This window comes from Bufo bufo, chromosome 5 (assembly GCF_905171765.1).
Source record: "Bufo bufo chromosome 5, aBufBuf1.1, whole genome shotgun sequence".
In the NCBI taxonomy this organism is placed as follows: Eukaryota; Metazoa; Chordata; class Amphibia; order Anura; family Bufonidae; genus Bufo; species Bufo bufo.
The window spans coordinates 7566607-7590050 of record NC_053393.1 but is presented as its reverse complement, the minus strand read 5'-3'; the positions used below and the strand labels follow the sequence as shown (position 1 = coordinate 7590050).

At 46.3% G+C, this 23444-nt stretch overlaps 1 protein-coding gene across 1 annotated transcript in view; it reads right to left on the bottom strand.

Moving 5' to 3' along the window:
• LOC121001339 (neurogenic locus notch homolog protein 1-like) overlaps nucleotides 1-23444 on the bottom strand; it is a 77731-nt gene that overhangs the window by 25607 nt on the left and 28680 nt on the right. The window contains exons 4-10 of the mRNA XM_040432371.1: nucleotides 15766-15906; nucleotides 15537-15662; nucleotides 15166-15288; nucleotides 14933-15055; nucleotides 8998-9120; nucleotides 8734-8856; nucleotides 5161-5283 (exon numbers count right to left, since the gene is read on the bottom strand). Coding sequence (XP_040288305.1) covers nucleotides 5161-5283; nucleotides 8734-8856; nucleotides 8998-9120; nucleotides 14933-15055; nucleotides 15166-15288; nucleotides 15537-15662; nucleotides 15766-15906 — 882 coding nt within the window. The remainder of the gene's footprint in view (nucleotides 1-5160; nucleotides 5284-8733; nucleotides 8857-8997; nucleotides 9121-14932; nucleotides 15056-15165; nucleotides 15289-15536; nucleotides 15663-15765; nucleotides 15907-23444) is intronic.

Here is a 23444-nt window from a genome sequence, read left to right as displayed (position 1 = left end):
GGCCAGGGACCTAATGACTGGATGATGTCACACGATATAGAGGGGCTGGTGACTTAATGACTGGATGATGTCACAGGATATGGAGGGGCTGGTGACCTAATGACTGGATGATGTCACAGGATATGGAGGAACTGGTGACCTAATGACTGGATGATGTCACAGGGTATAGAGGGGCTGGTGACTTAATGACTGGATGATGTCACAGGATATGAAGGGGCTGATGACCTAATGACTGGATGATGTCACAGGGTATGGAGGGGCTGGTGACCTAATGACTGGATGATGTCACAGGGTATAGCGGGGCTGGTGACCTAATGACTGGATGATGTCACAGGATATGGAGGGGCTGGTGACCTAATGACTGGATGATGTCACAGGATATGGAGGGGCTGGTGACCTAATGACTGGATGATATCACAGGATATGGAGGGGCTGATGACCTAATGACTGGATGATGTCACAGGGTATAGAGGGGCTGGTGATTTAATGACTGGATGATGTCACAGGATATGGAGGGGCTGGTGACCTAATGACTGGATGATGTCACAGGGTATGGAGAAGCTGGTGACCTAATGACTGGATGATGTCACAGGATACAGAGGGGCTGGTGACTTAATGACTGGATGATGTCACAGGGTATGGAGGGGCTGGTGACCTAATGACTGGATGATGTCACAGGGTATGGAGGGGCTGATGACCTAATGACTGGATGATGTCACAGGGTATAGAGGGGCTGGTGACCTAATGACTGGATGGTGTCACAGGATATGGAGGGGCTGGTGACCTAATGACTGGATGATGTCACAGGGTATAGAGGGGCTGGTGACTTAATGACTGGATGATGTCACAGGATATGGAGGGGCTGATGACCTAATGACTGGATGATGTCACAGGGTATGGAGGGGCTGGTGACCTAATGACTGGATGATGTCACAGGGTATAGCGGGGCTGGTGACCTAATGACTGGATGATGTCACAGGATATGGAGGGGCTGGTGACCTAATGACTGGATGATGTCACAGGGTATAGCGGGGCTGGTGACCTAATGACTGGATGATGTCACAGGATATGGAGGGGCTGGTGATTTAATGACTGGATGATGTCACAGGGTATGGAGGGGCTGGTGACCTAATGACTGGATGATGTCACAGGGTATGGAGGGGCTGATGACCTAATGACTGGATGATGTCACAGGGTATAGAGGGGCTGGTGACCTAATGACTGGATGGTGTCACAGGATATGGAGGGGCTGGTGACCTAATGACTGGATGATGTCACAGGGTATAGAGGGGCTGGTGACTTAATGACTGGATGATGTCACAGGATATGGAGGGGCTGATGACCTAATGACTGGATGATGTCACAGGGTATGGAGGGGCTGGTGACCTAATGACTGGATGATGTCACAGGGTATAGCGGGGCTGGTGACCTAATGACTGGATGATGTCACAGGATATGGAGGGGCTGGTGACCTAATGACTGGATGATGTCACAGGGTATAGCGGGGCTGGTGACCTAATGACTGGATGATGTCACAGGATATGGAGGGGCTGGTGATTTAATGACTGGATGATGTCACAGGATATGGAGGGGCTGGTGACCTAATGACTGGATGATGTCACAGGGTATGGAGAAGCTGGTGACCTAATGACTGGATGATGTCACAGGATACAGAGGGGCTGGTGACTTAATGACTGGATGATGTCACAGGGTATGGAGGGGCTGGTGACCTAATGACTGGATGATGTCACAGGGTATGGAGGGGCTGATGACCTAATGACTGGATGATGTCACAGGGTATAGAGGGGCTGGTGACCTAATGACTGGATGATGTCACAGGATATGGAGGGGCTGGTGACCTAATGACTGGATGATGTCACAGGGTATAGAGGGGCTGGTGACTTAATGACTGGATGATGTCACAGGATATGGAGGGGCTGATGACCTAATGACTGGATGATGTCACAGGGTATGGAGGGGCTGGTGACCTAATGACTGGATGATGTCACAGGGTATAGCGGGGCTGGTGACCTAATGACTGGATGATGTCACAGGATATGGAGGGGCTGGTGACCTAATGACTGGATGATGTCACAGGGTATAGCGGGGCTGGTGACCTAATGACTGGATGATGTCACAGGATATGGAGGGGCTGGTGACCTAATGACTGGATGATGTCACAGGATATGGAGGGGCTGGTGACCTAATGACTGGATGATATCACAGGATATGGAGGGGCTGATGACCTAATGACTGGATGATGTCACAGGATATGGAGGGGCTGGTGACCTAATGACTGGACGATGTCACAGGATATGGAGGGGCTGGTGACCTAATGACTGGATGGTGGTGGCATGGGGTACAGAGGGGATTACACCAGTCAGCACCCACCATTACTCTGCAGGTGGCAATCCTGCTTCTCATCTGAACAGTTGCCACATCTTTTGTATTTTCATGGAAATTCAGGTCAAGACGCAGAATAAAGGGTTTATTAAAACAAATTATAAAAAATAAAACAACTGGCGCTTTCAGAGCGAGATCAGAAAGACAAAGAATATTGATCTATTAATCACACACAGTACGGAGAACATGATGGTCTAATGACAGTATGGTGGCAGAGGGTATGGAGGGGCCAGGGACCTAATAACTGGATGAGGGGCTGGTGACCTAATGACTGGATGATGTCACAGGGTATAGAGGGGCTGGTGACCTAATGACTGGATGATGTCACAGGGTATAGCGGGACCAGGGACCTAATGACTGGATGATGTCACAGGATATGGAGGGGCTGGTGACCTAATGACTGGATGATGTCACAGGATATGGAGGGGCCAGGGACCTAATGACTGGATGATGTCACAGGATACAGAGGGGCTGGTGACCTAATGACTGGATGATGTCACAGGATATGGAGGGGCTGGTGACCTAATGACTGGATGATGTCACAGGATATGGAGGGGCCAGGGACCTAATGACTGGATGATGTCACACGATATAGAGGGGCTGGTGGTGACCTAATGACTGGATGATGTCACAGGATATGGAGGGGCTAGTGACCTAATGACTGGATGATGTCACAGGATATGCAGGGGCTGGTGACTTAATGACTGGATGATGTAACAGGATATGGAGGGGCTGGTGACCTAATGACTGGATGATGTCACAGGGTATAGAGGGGCTGGTGACTTAATGACTGGATGATGTCACAGGATATGGAGGGGCTGGTGACCTAATGACTGGATGATGTCACAGGATATGGAGGAACTGGTGACCTAATGACTGGATGATGTCACAGGGTATGGAGGGGCTGGTGACCTAATGACTGGATGATGTCACAGGATACAGAGGGGCTGGTGACTTAATGACTGGATGATGTCACAGGATATGGAGGGGCTGGTGACCTAATGACTGGATGATGTCACAGGGTATGGAGGGGCTGGTGACCTAATGACTGGATGATGTCACAGGGTATAGAGGGGCTGGTGACCTAATGACTGGATGATGTCACAGGATATGGAGGGGCTGGTGACCTAATGACTGGATGATGTCACAGGGTATAGAGGGGCTGGTGACTTAATGACTGGATGATGTCACAGGATATGAAGGGGCTGATGACCTAATGACTGGATGATGTCACAGGGTATGGAGGGGCTGGTGACCTAATGACTGGATGATGTCACAGGGTATAGCGGGGCTGGTGACCTAATGACTGGATGATGTCACAGGATATGGAGGGGCTGGTGACCTAATGACTGGATGATGTCACAGGATATGGAGGGGCTGGTGACCTAATGACTGGATGATATCACAGGATATGGAGGGGCTGATGACCTAATGACTGGATGATGTCACAGGATATGGAGGGGCTGGTGACCTAATGACTGGACGATGTCACAGGATATGGAGGGGCTGGTGACCTAATGACTGGATGATGTCCCAGGATATGGAGGGGCTGGTGACCTAATGACTGGACGATGTCACAGGATATGGAGGGGCTGGTGACCTAATGACTGGATGATGTCACAGGGTATAGAGGGGCTGGTGACTTAATGACTGGATGATGTCACAGGATATGGAGGGGCTGGTGACCTAATGACTGGATGATGTCACAGGGTATGGAGAAGCTGGTGACCTAATGACTGGATGATGTCACAGGATACAGAGGGGCTGGTGATTTAATGACTGGATGATGTCACAGGGTATGGAGGGGCTGGTGACCTAATGACTGGATGATGTCACAGGGTATGGAGGGGCTGGTGACCTAATGACTGGATGATGTCACAGGGTATAGAGGGGCTGGTGATCTAATGACTGGATGATGTCACAGGATATGGAGGGGCTGGTGACCTAATGACTGGATGATGTCACAGGGTATAGAGGGGCTGGTGACTTAATGACTGGATGATGTCACAGGATATGGAGGGGCTGATGACCTAATGACTGGATGATGTCACAGGGTATGGAGGGGCTGGTGACCTAATGACTGGATGATGTCACAGGGTATAGCGGGGCTGGTGACCTAATGACTGGATGATGTCACAGGATATGGAGGGGCTGGTGACCTAATGACTGGATGATGTCACAGGGTATAGCGGGGCTGGTGACCTAATGACTGGATGATGTCACAGGATATGGAGGGGCTGGTGACCTAATGACTGGATGATGTCACAGGATATGGAGGGGCTGGTGACCTAATGACTGGATGATGTCACAGGATATGGAGGGGCTGATGACCTAATGACTGGATGATGTCACAGGATATGGAGGGGCTGATGACCTAATGACTGGACGATGTCACAGGATATGGAGGGGCTGGTGACCTAATGACTGGATGGTGGTGGCATGGGGTACGGATTGGATCACACCAGTCAGCACCCACCATTACTCTGCAGGTGGCAATCCTGCTTCTCATCTGAACAGTTGCCACATCTTTTGTATTTTCATAGAAATTTAAAACTGCCACTCGATGATAAGATGCCCCATTTTAGTCATGTGACCTGGGGGTTCGCAGGGGTTGGTCAGTAGTCTGCATTATAATTCTATCATCTCATTGTTACATTTTCACCTTTATATTTTTATATTGTTCTTAGTTATTATGGATTTTGAAGATGAGAAAGTTTCACTTTGACCTGAACCACATAGAAGACTCTTCATACTCACTAATGCAGGTCCGCTGATCCCGGGTCAAAGCCTGGTGTGGGGGGCACAGACAGATGAACCCCCCTTCAGTGTTATTACAGGAGTGGGAACAACCTCCGCTGTCGATCTTACACTCGTCAATATCTAAGAGGAATGAGATGAAGTAAGAGGAGACCCCGAGAGCCGCAAAGCTCCATAGTCAGTAATGACTCAAGAGCAAAAGCACACCCTGAATCTGACGGACGACAACTACCTACTTCGCCTCCATCACTTCCACCCTCAGGTCTCTGCCCTAGACAACAAATCTGTATAAATCTGGACAAATAGTTGGCAGATCAAAACTGAAGATTCTGGTTTTGGTTGGAGTGTCTCTTTAATGTTACTAAGATTTACCTAAGAAACCAGCGACATCAATGGCACTTGGTCAAGTTTTGACCTCCATTTCTTTACAGAGCAACACAATACCATATCCCAGGGATGCTCAACCTGCGGTCCTCCAGCTGTTGTAAAACTACAACTCCCACAATGCGCTGCTGTAGGCTGATAGCTGTAGGCTGTTCGGGCATGCTGGTAGTTGTAGTTTTGCAACAGCTGGAGGGCCGTACGTTGAGCATGCCTGCTATATTCTAACAAATTGAGTTTAACATTTCCTGATCATTCAAAGAAAGATAGGACATACAACAGGAGTCTCTCAGGAACCTTCCACCAAAAGCCAACTATAGTCGAATCCTGGTGGATCACAATAGACAATGATTCAGTTATTAATACAAAAAGTAATGGAAATGAGGACACCTTGTCTGGTGCCTGTCACACCCGCAGACACACCAGCCAAAGGGTCTTTATATAAAATTGTAATCAATTCAACATAATGTCCCACTTGACATTGTCCAGAGCCTTGTCCATGTCTAAATGAGACCAAGGAAAAGTCCCCATCTTCTAGGCATGGTGGCTGTATACTAAGAATCCAGCTGTATCCTTCACCTTCCCAAAATAATGTGAGGGAAACGACTGGACACAGTGATCCTGAGATGAAGCAATGGTCGTCCAGGTCATTCCATCTGAGGTGACCAAAAGTAGCCAATCAGCAGAAGGAATGTCATGAAGATGCAAGAAGTCCCAGGTGGTACCTGTCGCATGACCACCGGACAGAGCTGTGTTCATACACAAAATTTTGATAGGACTCGTAAGGCTGAGTTGCTGCAACTTCATTTTTGGTGAGCGGACAGCCCTGTAAGATATTCCCTGTGGAGTCAAGGATATTGGTGATATACTCTCTCTATTCCTTTGGGAAATAAAATCTACAAAAATTTCTATATCGCAAGAAAACAGTGCTGTGTTGAACCCAAAATATCTAGGAAAAAATTGTATCCATATAAGATTGCACCTCCATGCATGTGTCCTCCCTTTATCCTGCACGCGTCCTCCGTTTATCATACATGCACCTCCCTCTGTTGCTCATATGTGATTCTAAATAAACATGCCTGGTCTTATGCATGCACCTGGTCCATGGATCGTGAGCGTGCATCATCTCTGGAGTTTCTGTGGCCTCAGAATATTTTTGGTGAAGTAGATCAGACTGGATAGGTTTTGGTGGAAACTAACCAAGCCCACCTACAACTGAGCTTAAAGGGAGTCTGTCACCAACTTCAGTCCTGTCAAGCTGTTAGTACCACGTTGAAGCTCACACACGTAGATAACACATGGTACCTATTTTTGCCACTTCTGTAGCTACAATGTTCCAAAAATGAAGTTTACACCATATGCCCAGGCGCCCCAGTGTTACTCCGTGAAAACTCCTCCCCTTATCACAGTTTGCCTGCCCAGTATCCATGTCATGTGCCTATCTTGAGTATGTGCCTGCGAACACCAGCGCCGGCCCGCGCATGCGCCGCATGACACCCACTGTGGGCAGCGGCATACTTCAATCTAATGCACATGCGCCACTTACTGGCCTCTATTGTACAAGCAGGAGACCGAACCGCTGCCGACAGTGGTTATCCTGCGGCACATGCATGGTCCGGCGCTGGTGTTCGTGATAGGCACATCACATGGATTCTTTATTACCAGTCACTTTCATAATATACTGTACGGCTTATGTAGTACAATGTCAGGCTGCGCCTTAGGCATGACCTAATAGGCATATACAGAGGGCAGACCCCTGGCTGTCATGTACAGCTATCGGCATCCCCAATCTTATTCACTGTGGTGCCGAGAGGGAGTCCCTGTGCTCTGAAACCACTTACATGCCGCGGTCGTTATTAACTGCAGCATCTAAGGGTTTAAATGTTCGGGATAAACCATTCCACCAATCCAGGCCATTAGAGTAGGACCCGGTGAGCTGAGCTCCTGATCCAGCGCTTAGACTAGGCCGCCATAAAAATGTGCAGTCACTGAGCGGTAGATGTGTGAAGGGGCGGCTCCTCACTGGACTCTTTCCACCGGGAGCATCTACTTGAATATAGAGCATCTGAGTGAGAAGCTGGAGGAGATCATTCTGTGAGCTACAACTTTAGTTACTGGCCGATGAAGCTGTGAGCGCTGACAAGCTGTAATTTTCACCGCAACCATTGTAAATTAAATACCCCTATGTTGTTTTTTTTTTATATTGCCAAAAGAAGCGTCTGCAGGCCATAAAACTGAAAAAATTTGATACTCACTTCCACCGATCCCCTTTTCAATGTTGCTCGTGTCCTTGCTCATCTCTACTTTCCACACACAGGAAATGCCCAATCAGCCACTCACTGGCCGCAGTAAACACCTCAGCCAATGATTGGCAGGGCAGGCATTTCCTGTGTGTCGAGATGGGAGCAGGAAGTGGAGAGGAGCAGAGACCCGAGCAGCACTGGAACAGTGGAGATGAGTATCAACATTTTGAGTCCACTGGAACCTTTTTTGTTTTGCTGCGCCTGGAAGAGCCTAACAGGCATACTGCTGGCAGACACAGGGGTGTTTTTAGGTTATTGGGTCTAAGTGGTGCCAATGGGATGATAGAAGGAGCCCCCACCGTCTTCCTAGCCACTTAGATGCCTTGGTCAATATTTACTGTGGCATATGTGGGGGTACATGACCAGGGTTGGAGTTATCTCTAACCCCATCCATTGCAGCAGGGTATGACCCCACCATCGCCACGCCATAGACGTATAGCTCTACGTAAATGGATGGTAGATGGTGTCAAGGGGTTAAATAGGGCTGGCTGACAAAAGAGGGTTTTGGTGGCTGCAAATCAAATAGAAATGATCAACAGTGTCTGCACACAGTGCACAGTAACCTGAATAGATGGTGCATGCACATCGCCCCCTGGTGGTGGCAAAAAGCAGCTAAGATTTTAACATCTGTGCCTGTAGTACATAGCAAAAGGGTTTTGTTTTCTTTGGACCCGTGTCAAGAATGTTATGAACATTTCCCACTACTGTCTTTTAGGTAAAACATCTAAGAATTAGTGTTAAAGCAGTTTTTTCCTGCTCATATTTTCCAGCATTCCCTGCTGGTTCAGGGTCTATACAGATCTTCGTACGGTTTAATCCTTCAATTATTTCTATTGGTTCCTTCCCACTCATGGGTGCTCTGTTACCAAGTTATGAGCAGCTTTCTTACCCACACACTGACGTCGATCCACGTGTAACTGAAAGCCCTTCCGACACAAACACTGGTAGGACCCTTCTGTGTTTCTACACATCTGCTTGCAATTTCCATTCTCTGTCTGACACTCATCAATATCTAATAGAAAGATAAAAGGAAAGCGTGAGTTCTATGACAACCACTAGGGGGCAACCACAGCCCAAACTCAAAAACATCTGTTCAAAAACACTACTAGAAGACATCTTCTACTCATCTGCATGTTCACTCTTTGGTCCTTACCTGTACAGTTCTTTTTATTGGGCAGAAGATGATATCCCTGGTGGCACTGACACTGAAAGCTGCCGACCTGGTTCACACACAGCTGCTCACAGCTCCCATTATCCAAAGAACACTCATCAATATCTGATACATAAAGAAAAATACACAAGTCAGGTTACCAGGCAATGACAGTATTCATCTTGAGCTGAAGCTACCAGTAATGGATCCAGGAGATGAAAATTTTCATTGAGGAGAAATGAAGGACAAGGTAGAAGGTCAGAGGACTCGAGTAGAGGGCACTCGGGGTTCCTCCAGTGTGGAAATTGCAACAATGGTAAAAGAAAGACCAAGATAGTTAAATACAAAAAAAACAAAACCTCATGCACCAAGAAGGAGTTGAAATTTAAGTGACTAAAGTGTTAGAGGAAAAGACAAGTTTATTGAGAAAATTGTACAACTGAAAGGAGGCTCTATGACTCTGCTGGCCACCTCTAGTCTGGATACAAGATGAGATACGGCCTCTAACCTGGATACAAGATGAGATACGGCCTCTAACCTGGATACGAGATGATATACATCCTCTAGCCTGGATATACGATGACATATGGCCTCTAGCCTGTATACAAGATGAGATACGGCTTCTAGCCTGGATACAGGAAAAGCTATTCCTTTCTTCTGGGATTTGCATCCCCACCTATCCCTTGGTTGAACTTGATTGACTTATGTTTTTTTTCAACCGCATTAACTATGTAACTATTTGGCTTCTAGCCTGGATACAAGAAGAGATATGCCTCTAGCCTGGATACAAGATGAGATACGGCCTCTAGCCTGGATACAAGATGAGATACAGCCTCTAGCCTGGATACAAGATGAGATACGGCCTCTAGCCTGGATACAAGATGAAATATAGCCTCTATCCTGGATACAAGATGAGATACATCCTCTAGCCTGGATACAAGATGAGATACATCCTCTAGCCTGGATACAAGATGAGATACTTCCTCTAGCCTGGATACAAGATGAGATACGACCTCTAGCCTGGATACAAGATGAGATACGACCTCTAGCCTGGATACAAGATGAGATATACCCTGTAGCCTGGATACAAGATGAGATATACCCTCTAGCCTGGATACAAGATGAGATATACCCTCTAGCCTGGATACAAGATGAGATATACCCTCTAGCCTGGATACAAGATGAGATATACCCTCTAGCCTGGATACAAGATGAGATACAGCCTCTAGCCTGGATACAAGATGATATACATCCTCTAGCCTGGATACAAGATGATATACAAACTCTATACTGGATACAAGATGATATATGGACTCTAGACTGGATACAAGATGATATATGGACTCTAGCCTGGATACAAGATGATATACAGACTCTAGACTGGATACAAGATGATATATGGACTCTAGCCTGGATACAAGAGGAGATACAGCCTGTAGCCTGGATACAAGATGAGATACAGCCTCTACCCTGGATACAAGATGAGATGCAGCCTCTAGCCTGGCTACAAGATGATATACGCCCTCTAGGCTGGATACAAGATGAGATACTGTTGGGCATTGAGGCATGCAGGTTCCGGTATCCTGCGGCACATTTGCCACAGATGTTGGACGTGTAGATCCTGCACACTTGTAGGTTGCCTGGCATACCAGTTGGTCCAATAAATTCTGGACTGGTGATTAATCTGGTGACTGGGCAGCCAAGGAAGTGTTGTAATCTGGAGGAGACTTTCCTGGGATAGCCTTGCTGTGTTTGGGCGAGCATTATAGTGCTGAAAAATGCTAGTTGGAAGCCCTGCCATGAGAGGAACACAGGTGGCAGCAGTTCCCTCATATCACTACTAGATGTGATTGACTGTCATATACAACAGTTCCCCACAACATCACACCAGCAATGGGGCAGAATGTTGCTCCCATGCAAAAGAAGGATTTAAGCGCTAACCACGAGGCCTCCATACACAAAACCGACCGTTGTGGGAACCCAAACAAAACCTGGATCCATCACTAAGGACAATACAGTTCCAGTTCATGGCATTCCAGGTTTCTTTTTCCCAACACCACTTCAAACCAAGGTGATGGTGGCTGGCTGTCATTGGCAGGACACACAATAGGCGCCATGACACCAAATTTCTTCTACTAAGTGCCTGGAAAAGGTGTGGACTTAGACAGTGGTGTAATGAAGGGGCCGTCTGTGTCCGGAGATGGGATAACAAAACTGAGAGAGCTACTCAAAATTGTCGGTGGATGAAACAAATCTCTCTATTGGTGCTCTGTCTGGGCCGTCCAGAGCCTGTTTGCAGTCTGTGTGTGCCCTCATATGAGCATGGCTCCCAACACCTCCTAACAGCTAGGTCAGTACAGCCTAGATGGCAGGCAATTCACCTAAGCAACCAATTCTGTTTCTCTCAGACCAATGATGTGTTTCCTCAAACAAAATTTGTCACATGCGTCGTAGAGGCTTGTGTAGCAGTCAACAATCTTTCACTAAGAGGTACACTGCCGAAAAGTAGCCTCTGGGAGTCTTTTTATAAGGCAGCAAAGGAAGCACTTTTATGGGCTGTCTACTCACACCACATTGGTAATCGTTTACCTGCATGAGACAGAACTGTAGGAGGCGGTATATTTTTTTTTTCAGTAAGTCTCACCTGTGGAAGGTTCGGATATGCCATTGCCATGTTATACAATGTTGAGTGCAAGTGTTTATTGAGTTTTCCATGTCTATGGTCTAATGACACAGGTTGCTGGAGTAATCCACAGAAAGAATGGGCCCTAAAAGCATTTTCAATTAATTGAAGAATCCACTACACCAGAAAACACATTGACATCAAGCTTTGGACACATCTAGGAGACAATGCGATTCCTTCAATATGGTCAATTGACATGAGTCAGGTTCCATTTATATGAGGTCTCAAGTCATCGAATTTGGTGAACGGAGCATTGGTCTTGTTTTCTGTTTACGTACAGTACAGACCAAAAGTCTGGACACACCTTCTCATTCAAAGAGTTTCTTTATTTTCATGACTAGGAAGGCATCAAAACTATGAATTAACACATGTGGAATTATATACATAACAAACAAGTGTGAAACAACTGAAAATATGTCATATTCTAGGTTCTTCAAAGTAGCCACCTTTTGCTTTGATTACTGCTTTGGTCACTCTTGGCATTCTCTTGATGAGCTTCAAGAGGTAGTCCCCTGAAATGGTCTTCACTTCACAGGTGTGCCCTGTCAGGTTTAATAAGTGGGATTTCTTGCCTTATAAATGGGTTTGGGACCATCAGTTGCATTGAGGAGAAGTCAGGTGGATACACAGCTGATAGTCCTACTGAATAGACTGTTAGAATTTGTATTATGGCAAGAAAAAAGCAGCTAAGTAAAGAAAAACGAGTGGCCATCATTACTTTAAGAAATGAAGGTCAGTCAGCCGAAAAATTGGGAAAACTTTGAAAGTAAGGGCTATTTGACCATGAAGGAGAGTGATGGGGTGCTGCGCCAGATGACCTGGCCTCCACAGTCACCGGACCTGAACCCAATCGAGATGGTTTGGGGTGAGCTGGACCGCAGAGTGAAGGCAAAAGGGCCAACAAGTGCTAAGCATCTCTGGGAACTCCTTCAAGACTGTTGGAAGACCATTTCAGGGGACTACCTCTTGAAGCTCATCAAGAGAATGCCAAGAGTGTGCAAAGCAGTAATTAAAGCAAAAGGTGGCTACTTTGAAGAACCTAGAATATGACATATTTTCAGTTGTTTCACACTTGTTTGTTATGTATATAATTCCACATGTGTTAATTCATAGTTTTGATGCCTTCAGTGTGAATCTACAATTTTCATAGTCATGAAAATAAAGAAAACTCTTTGAATGAGAAGGTGTGTCCAAACTTTTGGTCTGTACTGTAGCAATATAGCGAATATTCGAAAAAATGAATATAGAGCAATTTAGCTAATATAGTGCTATAATCTTCTTTGTCTAATACAGTGGTGCCCAACCATTTTTCGTCTGAGGGCCGCACTAGACTTGGTATAAATTTCGCGGACCGGAACCAGGTAGCTTTGCCAGAAAGAAATGCAAACGCTGTGAGGGGGCACGTGTGAGCATTACTACTGTGAAGAGGGCACATATCTGGCATAACTACTGTGAGGGGGCACATATCTGGCATAACTACTGTGAGGGGGCACATATCAGGGCATAACTACTGTGAGGGGGCACATATCAGGGCATAACTACTGTGAAGAGGGCACATATCTGGGCATAACTACTGTGAGGGGCACATATCTGGGCATAACTACTGTGAGGGGGCATGTGTGAGCATTACATCTGTGAAGAGGGAACATATCTTGGCATTATTTCTGTGAGGGGGCAGATATCTGGGCATAAATACTGTGAGGAGGGCACATATCAGGGGATAATTACTGTGAAGAGGGCACATATCAGGGCATAACTACTGTGAGGGGGCACGAGTGAGCATTACTACTGTGAAAAGGGCACATATCTTGGCATTACTGTGAGGGGGCACATATCTGGGCATAACTACTGTGAGGGGGCATGTGGGAGCATTACTACTGTGAAGAGGGCACATATCTTGGCATTATTACTGTGAGGGGGCATGTGATGTATACATGTGTGTAATGTATGTAGTGCAGTATGTGATGATCACACACTGCACTACATACATTACACACATGTATACATCACATACTGCACTGTCACCTTCTTCTGCAGGTTTACCTTGATGTCTGGTCTTTCGGCTTCAGTCAGATCCTCCACTGCCATGCTTGCGCCGTGTGCCCGACACCACCAAGAGCTGGCCCCTCCTCCTTTCATCTCCCGCCGGCTTCTCCTACAGCAGGGCGCTCTATTGCTTCAGTGCCCGACCATTCTTACCAATTGGGCGTAGCTAGAAATGACTGGGCCCCATAGCAAAGAAATTTATGGGCCCCCCCTCCCGGATCTCCCACCCCCACATACCTATCGGACCTCCCAACCCTTCCAGAGCTTCCACCCCAACATCCCCACACCCCTCCCTAGATCCCCCTCAGTGTCATCCACAGATATCCCCCCTCAGTGTCATCCACAGATATCCCCCCTCAGTGTCATCCACAGATATCCCCCCCACCCAGAGCCGCTTCCTAGCTAATTTATTCACTGCACTTGCCTCTGTGAAATTGAAGAGAAGCGCCGTAATCTCGCACAGGCGCACTGGCAGAGGCCAGGAAGACGGTGCATGCGCACTTCGATGCCTCTGCCAGTGCGCCTGTGCAAGATTACGGCGCTTCTCTTCAATTTCACAGAGGCAAGTGCAGTGAATAAATTAGCTAGGAAGCGGCTCTGGGCGAGGAGATTGCAGGCACAGGCAGCATTGCTTTGCTGCCTGTGCCGTTCGCAGCGCGCCCTGCGCTGATAAAGTCCGGTCACTGCGCGGGCCGCATGACACGGCTTTGCGGGCCGCAGGTTGGGCATCACTGGTCTAATAGTTGTAATTTTTTTCTCATCTGAAGTTTAGATTGAAAAAAAAAAATTATTATAGCACTATATTCGCTGTATTGCTATATATTCTTGTTTTAGAATATTGCTAATATTCGAAAAAATGAATATATTCGATATAGTGCTATGACTCACCCACAAGCAAGAAGCAGGGAGGAATCGTGTTTTTGCTCAGCAATTGAAAAATTTGCGATAAAAATTAGCAATAATAAGATTCGCATTACGAAAATTTGCATATTACGCAATCATTACATTGTCAATTTTTCAAGTAAAAAAATCGTAGAATATAACGAATATTCGAATTCGCGAATATTCGCCAAATATTCTTCAAAATATTAGCAAAATATTGCGAATTCGAATATGACCCCTGCCGCTCATCACTAGTCTTCATCTGCTGAATGCCTAGTGAACATCCCACAACATTCACAGGGTTCATTGGGCTTCTTTAACCCTCACCATAGCAGCTGTAGCCATCTCCGTTGAACCCTTGATAGCATTGGCAGAAGTATGAGCCGATAACGTTACCACAGTGGGCATTGGTGTCACAGCCATGTCTCCCAGAGGCGCACTCATTCTCATCTACGAAAAACAGAATGGGAGTAAATGTCTGACCTCGAATGACTAGATGTGAGTCGTTATGATGAGAGGTGATGAGAGTGACCACATGCGATTGTATATCCAGTACAGACCTTCACAATAGGTTCCGTTGCCTCGAAAACCAGCCTGGCAGCCACAGCGGTAGCTTCCCACCACATTCTCACAAACTCCAATCCCAGAACAGATGTTGGAGTTCTCCTTACATTCATCCACATCTGAGGGAACAGACACCAGTAAAGAGCGGGGTCATAACGCTGTATACCGATCATTCTTATCATGGCGGTCTACAACTGTCTCTTGTGTAAAGACGGGATGAGTTGTCCTATCAAATAAATGAAAGTACTGGGACATTCATCTGAAAGGGCCAATGATCTGACCATGTTTGGCCTGAGTTCTTTGGATGATGTCCCCTGAGCTATATCTGACCTTCACTGATCTGCTCTCTGGACCATCAGTCACTCACCAATGCAGGAAAGTCCGGATTCCTGGAATCCTGCCTGACAGCTGCAGCGATAACTCCCATCATTGTTCACACAAAGGTTCCCCAACTCGCGACGACACCGATCTTCAAAAGCACACTCATCTATATCTGTCCAAAAACAACACAACAGTGACTGGGAGCATTGCACCCTTCGTGATGGATATCACCCAGGTCTGGAGCTTGTGTCACCTAACACAAGTTCTACACTCACCAACACAGTGTTTCCCGTCCAACCCAAAGACAAAGCCCTCGTCACAGCTGCAGCTGAAAGATCCAATGGTGTTGTGGCAGGTGGAATGTCGGGGGCAGGCCTGGAGCCCCGTTATTTCAGCCACGTGACATTCATCCACATCTGTAGGAATAAGAACACATTCTGCTCAGTAATGCTCAGGCTATAAAGGCAGCATATTACCTGCTATGTGATCCCTACGGTCCTGTGTTCAGTGCCAGAAGATACCCCTAAAGCTGTGATACATGGTAGATCTGCAGTCATACCATACAATGTATCTACTGCACCATGTAATACTAGACTTTAGAAGGATCCCCAAGACTCACCATCTTCCTGACTACTCTTCTCTCCTCCCCTTGCCCCAACCACACTTACTCTTCAAGGAGAGCTCCATGCAGGTCATTCAGAGACTGGCATGATTCTACTCCAAGTCCAAGATGAGCGAATTTTTAAAAAATTTGATTCAACCAGTTTGCCGATTTTTTTTTAAAAAAATGTATTTTTCCTGGCTGCAGACAGCCTTTCTAGTGGTGTAGAACACTGTGCCTGTATACTGGTGTAGAACACTGTGCCTGTATATCGGTGTAGAACACTGTGCCTGTATAGTGGTGTAGAACACTGTGCCTGTATAGAGGTGTAGAACACTGTGCCTGTATAGTGGTGTAGAGCACTGTGCCTGTATAGTGGTGTAGAACACTGTGCCTTTATAGTGGTGTAGAACACTGTGCCTGTATAGTGGTGTAGAACACTGTGCCTGTATAGTGGTGTAGAACACTGTGCCTGTATAGTGGTGTAGAACACTGTGCCTGTATAGCGGTGTAGAACACTGTGCCTGTATAGAGGTGTAGAACACTGTGCCTGTATAGGGGTGTAGAACACTGTGCCTTGCAGTAACACGCATAGGGAGTCTGCTGTGGTAGTGAAACAATACTGTGAGTCCGTATGACATGCAGATGACAGGCGTCGCTCTTAAAATCACTACACTTCACTTATTTGGGCAGTCACGGGGCCAAAACTGACCGAATAACTCAAGTATGAACTCAGCCTTATAGGTTGATGTTAGCTCCAAGAAGAAGCGCACTCCTTTTACACCGTCGTCAGCTGATTCCACATAGATGTCTACAGAACCTGCTCTATTAACCCCTTATACAAGTAGAGCCCCCGACAGAGTGGAGAGGGGGTCAGCAGTAAGTTTTTGTTGACGTCACTGATTATTTTGCCCTTCCTCTGATCTGTCAGAACAATAACTGACAAAAAACGGATCCTGTCTTTGGAGCATACGCCTTCACTTGGTCAGCATTTGGTCAGTAATCCATCAGAATTGCTAATGCCAAAAAAACAGGAGTGGATCCAAAACAGAGATGACTGTTTTGTACCCACTCCTGCTTTTGGCTACCAAATCATGAGCCAATATGGATGCAAAATAGGGATCATGTCATTCAGGCCTTACAGCTGCTACATAGACAGGATCCATTGTGTGTCTCATTTTTCCTTCCTTCTGACAGATCAGAAGAAGGGTCAAATAAATGATGATGTCAGCCAGGCCGGAAGACAAAATAGTGTCCCAGTCATGAAGTGGGGAGGGTGGTAACAGCAGGAGAAGTCCACAAAGTGGCCCTATAACATAGTGGTGAGGTGGAAGCAGCATGAGGAGACCACAGAGTGGCCCAATGACAGAGTCTGGAGGTGGCGGCAACATCAGGAGGAGGCCACAGAGTGGCACAATGACAGTGTGGAGGTGGCTGCAGCATCAGGAGGCCACAGAGTGGCAAGGTAACATAGTGTGGAGGTGGCAGAAGCATGAGGAGACCACAGAGTGGCAAGGTGACATAGTGTGGAGGTGGCAGCAGCATAAGGAGACCACAGAATGGCAAGGTGACATAGTGTGGAGGTGGCAGCAGCATGAGGAGACCACAGACTGGCAAGGTGACATAGGGTGGAGGTGGCAGCAGCATCAGGAGACCACAGAGTGGCAAGGTGACATAGTGTGGAGGTGGCAGCAGCAAGAGGAGACCACAGAGTGGCAAGGTGACAGAGTGGGGAGGTGGGTGGCAATACCAGTACCAGCTGAAGATGGTGGGTGAAAGAAGAAGCACTTGGCATCAGATGTGTGGCATCAGGCGGGTGGCAGCATCAGAATAGTAACTGAGGCAGGTAGCCAGAAGAAACAGGTCTCTTTTGTCAAAGTGTTGGTGTGGCACCATGGATGATCTAGTCTGATGCATCAGGCATTGGTGGGTGGAAATCCTGGCTGATCCACGCCTGATTCATTTTGACAAAGGTCCGTCTCTCCACATTTTGGGTGGACAGGCGAGTTCTTCTTGGGGTAACTATGGCCCCCGCCGCACTAAACACCCGCTCTGGCCAGGCAGGACAGCTTTTCCAGGGCAAACTCGGCCAGTTGCAGCCACAAATCCAGTTTGCCTGCTCAGTAGTTCACCAGATCTTCAAGGACGGCTGGCAGGGTGCACTGCAAGTATGCCACCACCTGCTGGTTCAGGTTTTGCTCTATGTCTAGCTGCTAGTGAGTAGTTTCCCGGCTCCCAAGTGCGATCAGCTACATTATCATCATTGAGTATTGTCTGCACTGATGTCCTCCTCAACCGTCTCTGGGTCAGGAGCCTGACCGCTCGCAACACCAGCGGCAGATGTCTCCTCCACATCTTGGCTTGCCAGTAGCTTCTGACTGCCAGAAAAGGACAGAGGCAGGTTGATGAGAGGTGAGGGCACAGGGCCTGCTCCCGGGACATGCCAACTAAGGGTTGTGTCTGACAAACCCACCGATTCTTGGCTGGGGGTGTCTGATGTCACTTGGGACGAATGGATGACCGAGTAAACCATCCAAGAACCGCAGGGTTGCTGGTCAAGACACGACCGCTAGATGACACCGGGAGCTCAGGCCTCTCGCTGCGACTCCTGCTGCCACGGCCCCTTACTCTGATGCGACCTGTGCATGCGCCAGAAACATTTAGGTCTCTGCCACTCCCCTTGTCTGTCTGACATACTGTTACATCAAATCAATAAATAAAAAAAGGAAATTAAAACACCCAAAAAAAAGTCTAATTTTCTCACTTCACACAACGGCTAATAAGCCCTTTTTTCCCACTAATACACACAAAAAAGGGCTTTAGAACATATAACTGCACCGCTGACCGACAAATATATTTTACTTTTGCCACTAATACACGACAAAAAGGGCTTTAGAACATAGTAACATAGTACATAAGGCTGAATAAAGCCCTCTGTCCATCAAATTCGGCCTGTTATCCTGCAAGTTGATCCAGAGGAAGGCAAAAAAAAAACTGTGAGGTAGAAGCCAATTTTCCCCACTTAAGGGGAAAAAAATTCCTTCCAATCAGGCATCAGAATAACTCCCTGGATCAACGACCCCTCTCTAGTAGCTATAGCCTGTAATATTATTACACTCCAGAAATACATCCAGGCCCCTCCTGAACTCTTATAGTGAACTCCCCATCACCACCTCCTCAGGCAGAGAGTTCCATAGTCTCACTGCTCTTACAGTAAAGAGTCCATAGTCTCACTGCTCTTACAGTAAAGAGTCCATAGTCTCACTGCTCTTACAGTAAAGAGTCCATAGTCTCACTGCTCTTACAATATAGAGTCCATAGTCTCACTGCTCTTACAGTAAAGAGTCCATAGTCTCACTGCTCTTACAGTAAAGAGTCCATAGTCTCACTGCTCTTACAGTATAGAGTCCATAGTCTCACTGCTCTTACAGTAAAGAGTCCATAGTCTCACTGCTCTTACAGTATAGAGTCCATAGTCTCACTGCTCTTACAGTAAAGAGTCCATAGTCTCACTGCTCTTACAGTAAAGAGTCCACAGTCTCACTGCTCTTACAGTATAGAGTCCATAGTCTCACTGCTCTTACAGTAAAGAGTCCATAGTCTCACTGCTCTTACAGTATAGAGTCCATAGTCTCACTGCTCTTACAGTACAGAGTCCATAGTCTCACTGCTCTTACAGTAAAGAGTCCATAGTCTCACTGCTCTTACAGTAAAGAGTCCATAGTCTCACTGCTCTTACAGTAAAGAGTCCATAGTCTCACTGCTCTTACAGTAAAGAGTCCATAGTCTCACTGCTCTTACAGTAAAGAGTCCATAGTCTCACTGCTCTTACAGTAAAGAGTCCATAGTCTCACTGCTCTTACAGTAAAGAGTCCATAGTCTCACTGCTCTTACAGTAAAGAGTCCATAGTCTCACTGCTCTTACAGTATAGAGTCCATAGTCTCACTGCTCTTACAGTAAAGAGTCCATAGTCTCACTGCTCTTACAGTAAAGAGTCCATAGTCTCACTGCTCTTACAGTAAAGAGTCCATAGTCTCACTGCTCTTACAGTAAAGAGTTCATAGTCTCACTGCTCTTACCGTAAAGAGTCTACAGTCTCACTGCTCTTACAGTAAAGAGTCCATAGTCTCACTGCTCTTACAGTAAAGAGTCCATAGTCTCACTGCTCTTACAGTAAAGAGTCCATAGTCTCACTGCTCTTACCCTAAAGAGTCCATAGTCTCACTGCTCTTACCGTAAAGAGTCCATAGTCTCACTGCTCTTACAGTAAAGAGTCCATAGTCTCACTGCTCTTACCGTACAGAGTCCATAGTCTCACTGCTCTTACAGTATAGTCCATAGTCTCACTGCTCTTACAGTAAAGAGTCCATAGTCTCACTGCTCTTACAGTATAGAGTCCATAGTCTCACTGCTCTTACAGTACAGAGTCCATAGTCTCACTGCTCTTACAGTAAATAGTCCATAGTCTCACTGCTCTTACAGTAAAGAGTCCATAGTCTCACTGCTCTTACAGTATATAGTCCATAGTCTCACAGCTCTTACAGTAAAGAGTCCATAGTCTCACTGCTCTTACAGTAAAGAGTCCATAGTCTCACTGCTCTTACAGTATAGAGTCCATAGTCTCACTGCTCTTACAGTAAAGAGTCCATAGTCTCACTGCTCGTACAGTAAAGAGTCCATAGTCTCACTGCTCTTACAGTAAAGAGTCCATAGTCTCACTGCTCTTACAGTAAAGAATCCATAGTCTCACTGCTCTTACTGTAAAGAGTCCATAGTCTCACTGCTCTTACAGTACAGAGTCCATAGTCTCACTGCTCTTACCGTAAAGAGTCCATAGTCTCACTGCTCTTACAGTAAAGCGTCCATAGTCTCACTGCTCTTACCGTAAAGAGTCCATAGTCTCACTGCTCTTACAGTATAGAGTCCATAGTCTCACTGCTCTTACAGTATAGAGTCCATAGTCTCACTGCTCTTACAGTAAAGAGTCCATAGTCTCACTGCTCTTACAGTATATAGTCCATAGTCTCACCGCTCTTACAGTAAAGAGTCCATAGTCTCACTGCTCTTACAGTAAAGAGTCCATAGTCTCACTGCTCTTACAGTAAAGAGTCCATAGTCTCACTGCTCTTACAGTAAAGAATCCTCTTCTATGTTTGTGTACAAACCTTCTTTCCTCCAGACACAGAGGATGTCCCCTCGTCACAGTCCTGGGGATGAATAGATGATGGGAGAGATCTCTGTACTGACCCCTGATATATTTATACATAGTAATTAGATCTCCCCTCAGTCGTCTTTTTTCTAACGTGAATAACCCTAATTTTGATAATCTTTCAGGGTCCTGTAGTTGCCCCATTCCAGTTATTACTTTAGTTGCCCTCCTCTGGACCCTCTCCAGCTCTGCTATGTCTGCCTTGTTCACAGGAGCCCAGAACTGTGCACAGTCCTCCATGTGTGCTCTGACCAGTGATGTGTAAAGTGGTAAGACTATTTTCTCATCACCGCCATCTATTCCCCTTTTGATGCAACCCATTATCTTATTGGCCTTGGCAGCAGCTGCCTGACACTGGTTTTTACAGTCAATGTTGCCCAGTGTTTTACCATTTAGTATGTACGGGTGACTTGCATTATTCCTTCCCATGTGCATAACCTTACATTTGTCAGTGTTAAACCTCATCTGCCACTTATCTGCCCAAGCCTCCAATCTACCCAGATCCCTCTGTAGTAGTATACTGTCCTCTGTAGTATATATACAGTATACTGTCCTCTGTAGTACAAACCGGATTCCAAAAAAGTTGGGACACTATACAAATCGTGAATAAAAACTGAATGCAATGATGTGGAGGTGCCGACTTCTAATATTTTATTCAGAATAGAACATAAATCACAGAACAAAAGTTTAAACTGAGAAAATGTACCATTTTAAGGGAAAAATATGTTGAATCAGAATTTCGTGGTGTCAACAAATCCCCAAAAAGTTGGGACAAGGCCATTTTCACCACTGTGTGGCATCTCCCCTTCTTCTTACAACACTCAACAGACATCTGGGAACCGAGGAGACCAGTTTCTCAAGTTTAGAAATAGGAATGCTCTCCCATTCTTGTCTAATACAGGCCTCTAACTGTTCAATCGTCTTGGGCCTTCTTTGTTGCGCCTTCCTCTTTATGATGCGCCAAATGTTCTCTATAGGTGAAAGATCTGGACTGCAGACTGGCCATTTCAGTACCCGGATCCTTCTCCTACGCAGCCATGATGTTGTGATTGATGCAGAATGTGGTCTGGCATTATCTTGTTGAAAAATGCAGGGTCTTCCCTGAAAGAGATGATGGATGGGAGCATATGTTGTTCTAGAACCTGAATATATGTTTCTGCATTGATGGTGCCTTTCCAGACATGCAAGCTGCCCATGTCACACGCACTCATGCAACCCCATACCATCAGAGATGCAGGCTTCTGAACTGAGCGTTGATAACAACTTGGGTTGTCCTGGTCCTCTTTGGTCCGGTTGACATGGCGTCCCAGATTTCCAAAAAGAACTTCGAATCGTGACTCGTCTGACCACAGAACAGTCTTCCATTTTGCCACACTCCATTTTAAATGATCCCTGACCCAGTGAAAACGCCTGAGCTTGTGGATCTTGCTTAGAAATGGCTTCTTCTTTGCACTGTAGAGTTTCAGCTGGCAACGGCGGATGGCCCGGTGGATTGTGTTCACTGACAATGGTTTCTGGAAGTATTCCTGAGCCCATTCTGTGATTTCCTTTACAGTAGCATTCCTGTTTGTGGTGCAGTGTCGTTTAAGGGCCCGGAGATCACGGGCATCCAGTATGGTTTTACCGCCTTGACCCTTACGCACAGAGATTGTTCCAGATTCTCAGAATCTTCGGATGATGTTATGCACAGTTGATGATGATAGATGCAAAGTCTTTGCAATTTTTCGCTGGGTAACACCTTTCTGATATTGCTCCACTATCTTTCTGCGCAACATTGTGGGAATTGATGATCCTCTACCCATCTTGGCTTCTGAGAGACACGGCCACTCTGAGAAGCTCTTTTTATACCCAATCATGTCGCCAATTGACCTAATTAGTGTTAATTGGTCTTCCAGCTCTTCATTATGCTCAAATTTACTTTTTCCAGCCTCTTATTGCTACTTGTCCAAACTTTTTGGGGATTTGTTGACACCGTGAAATTGGAATCAACGTATTTTTCCTTTAAAATGATACATTTACTCGGATTAAACGTTTGATCTGTCATCTACGTTCTATTACAAATAAAATATTGACATTTGCCATCTCCACATCATTGCATTCAGTTTTTATTCACAATTTGTTTAGTGTCCCAACTTTTTTGGAA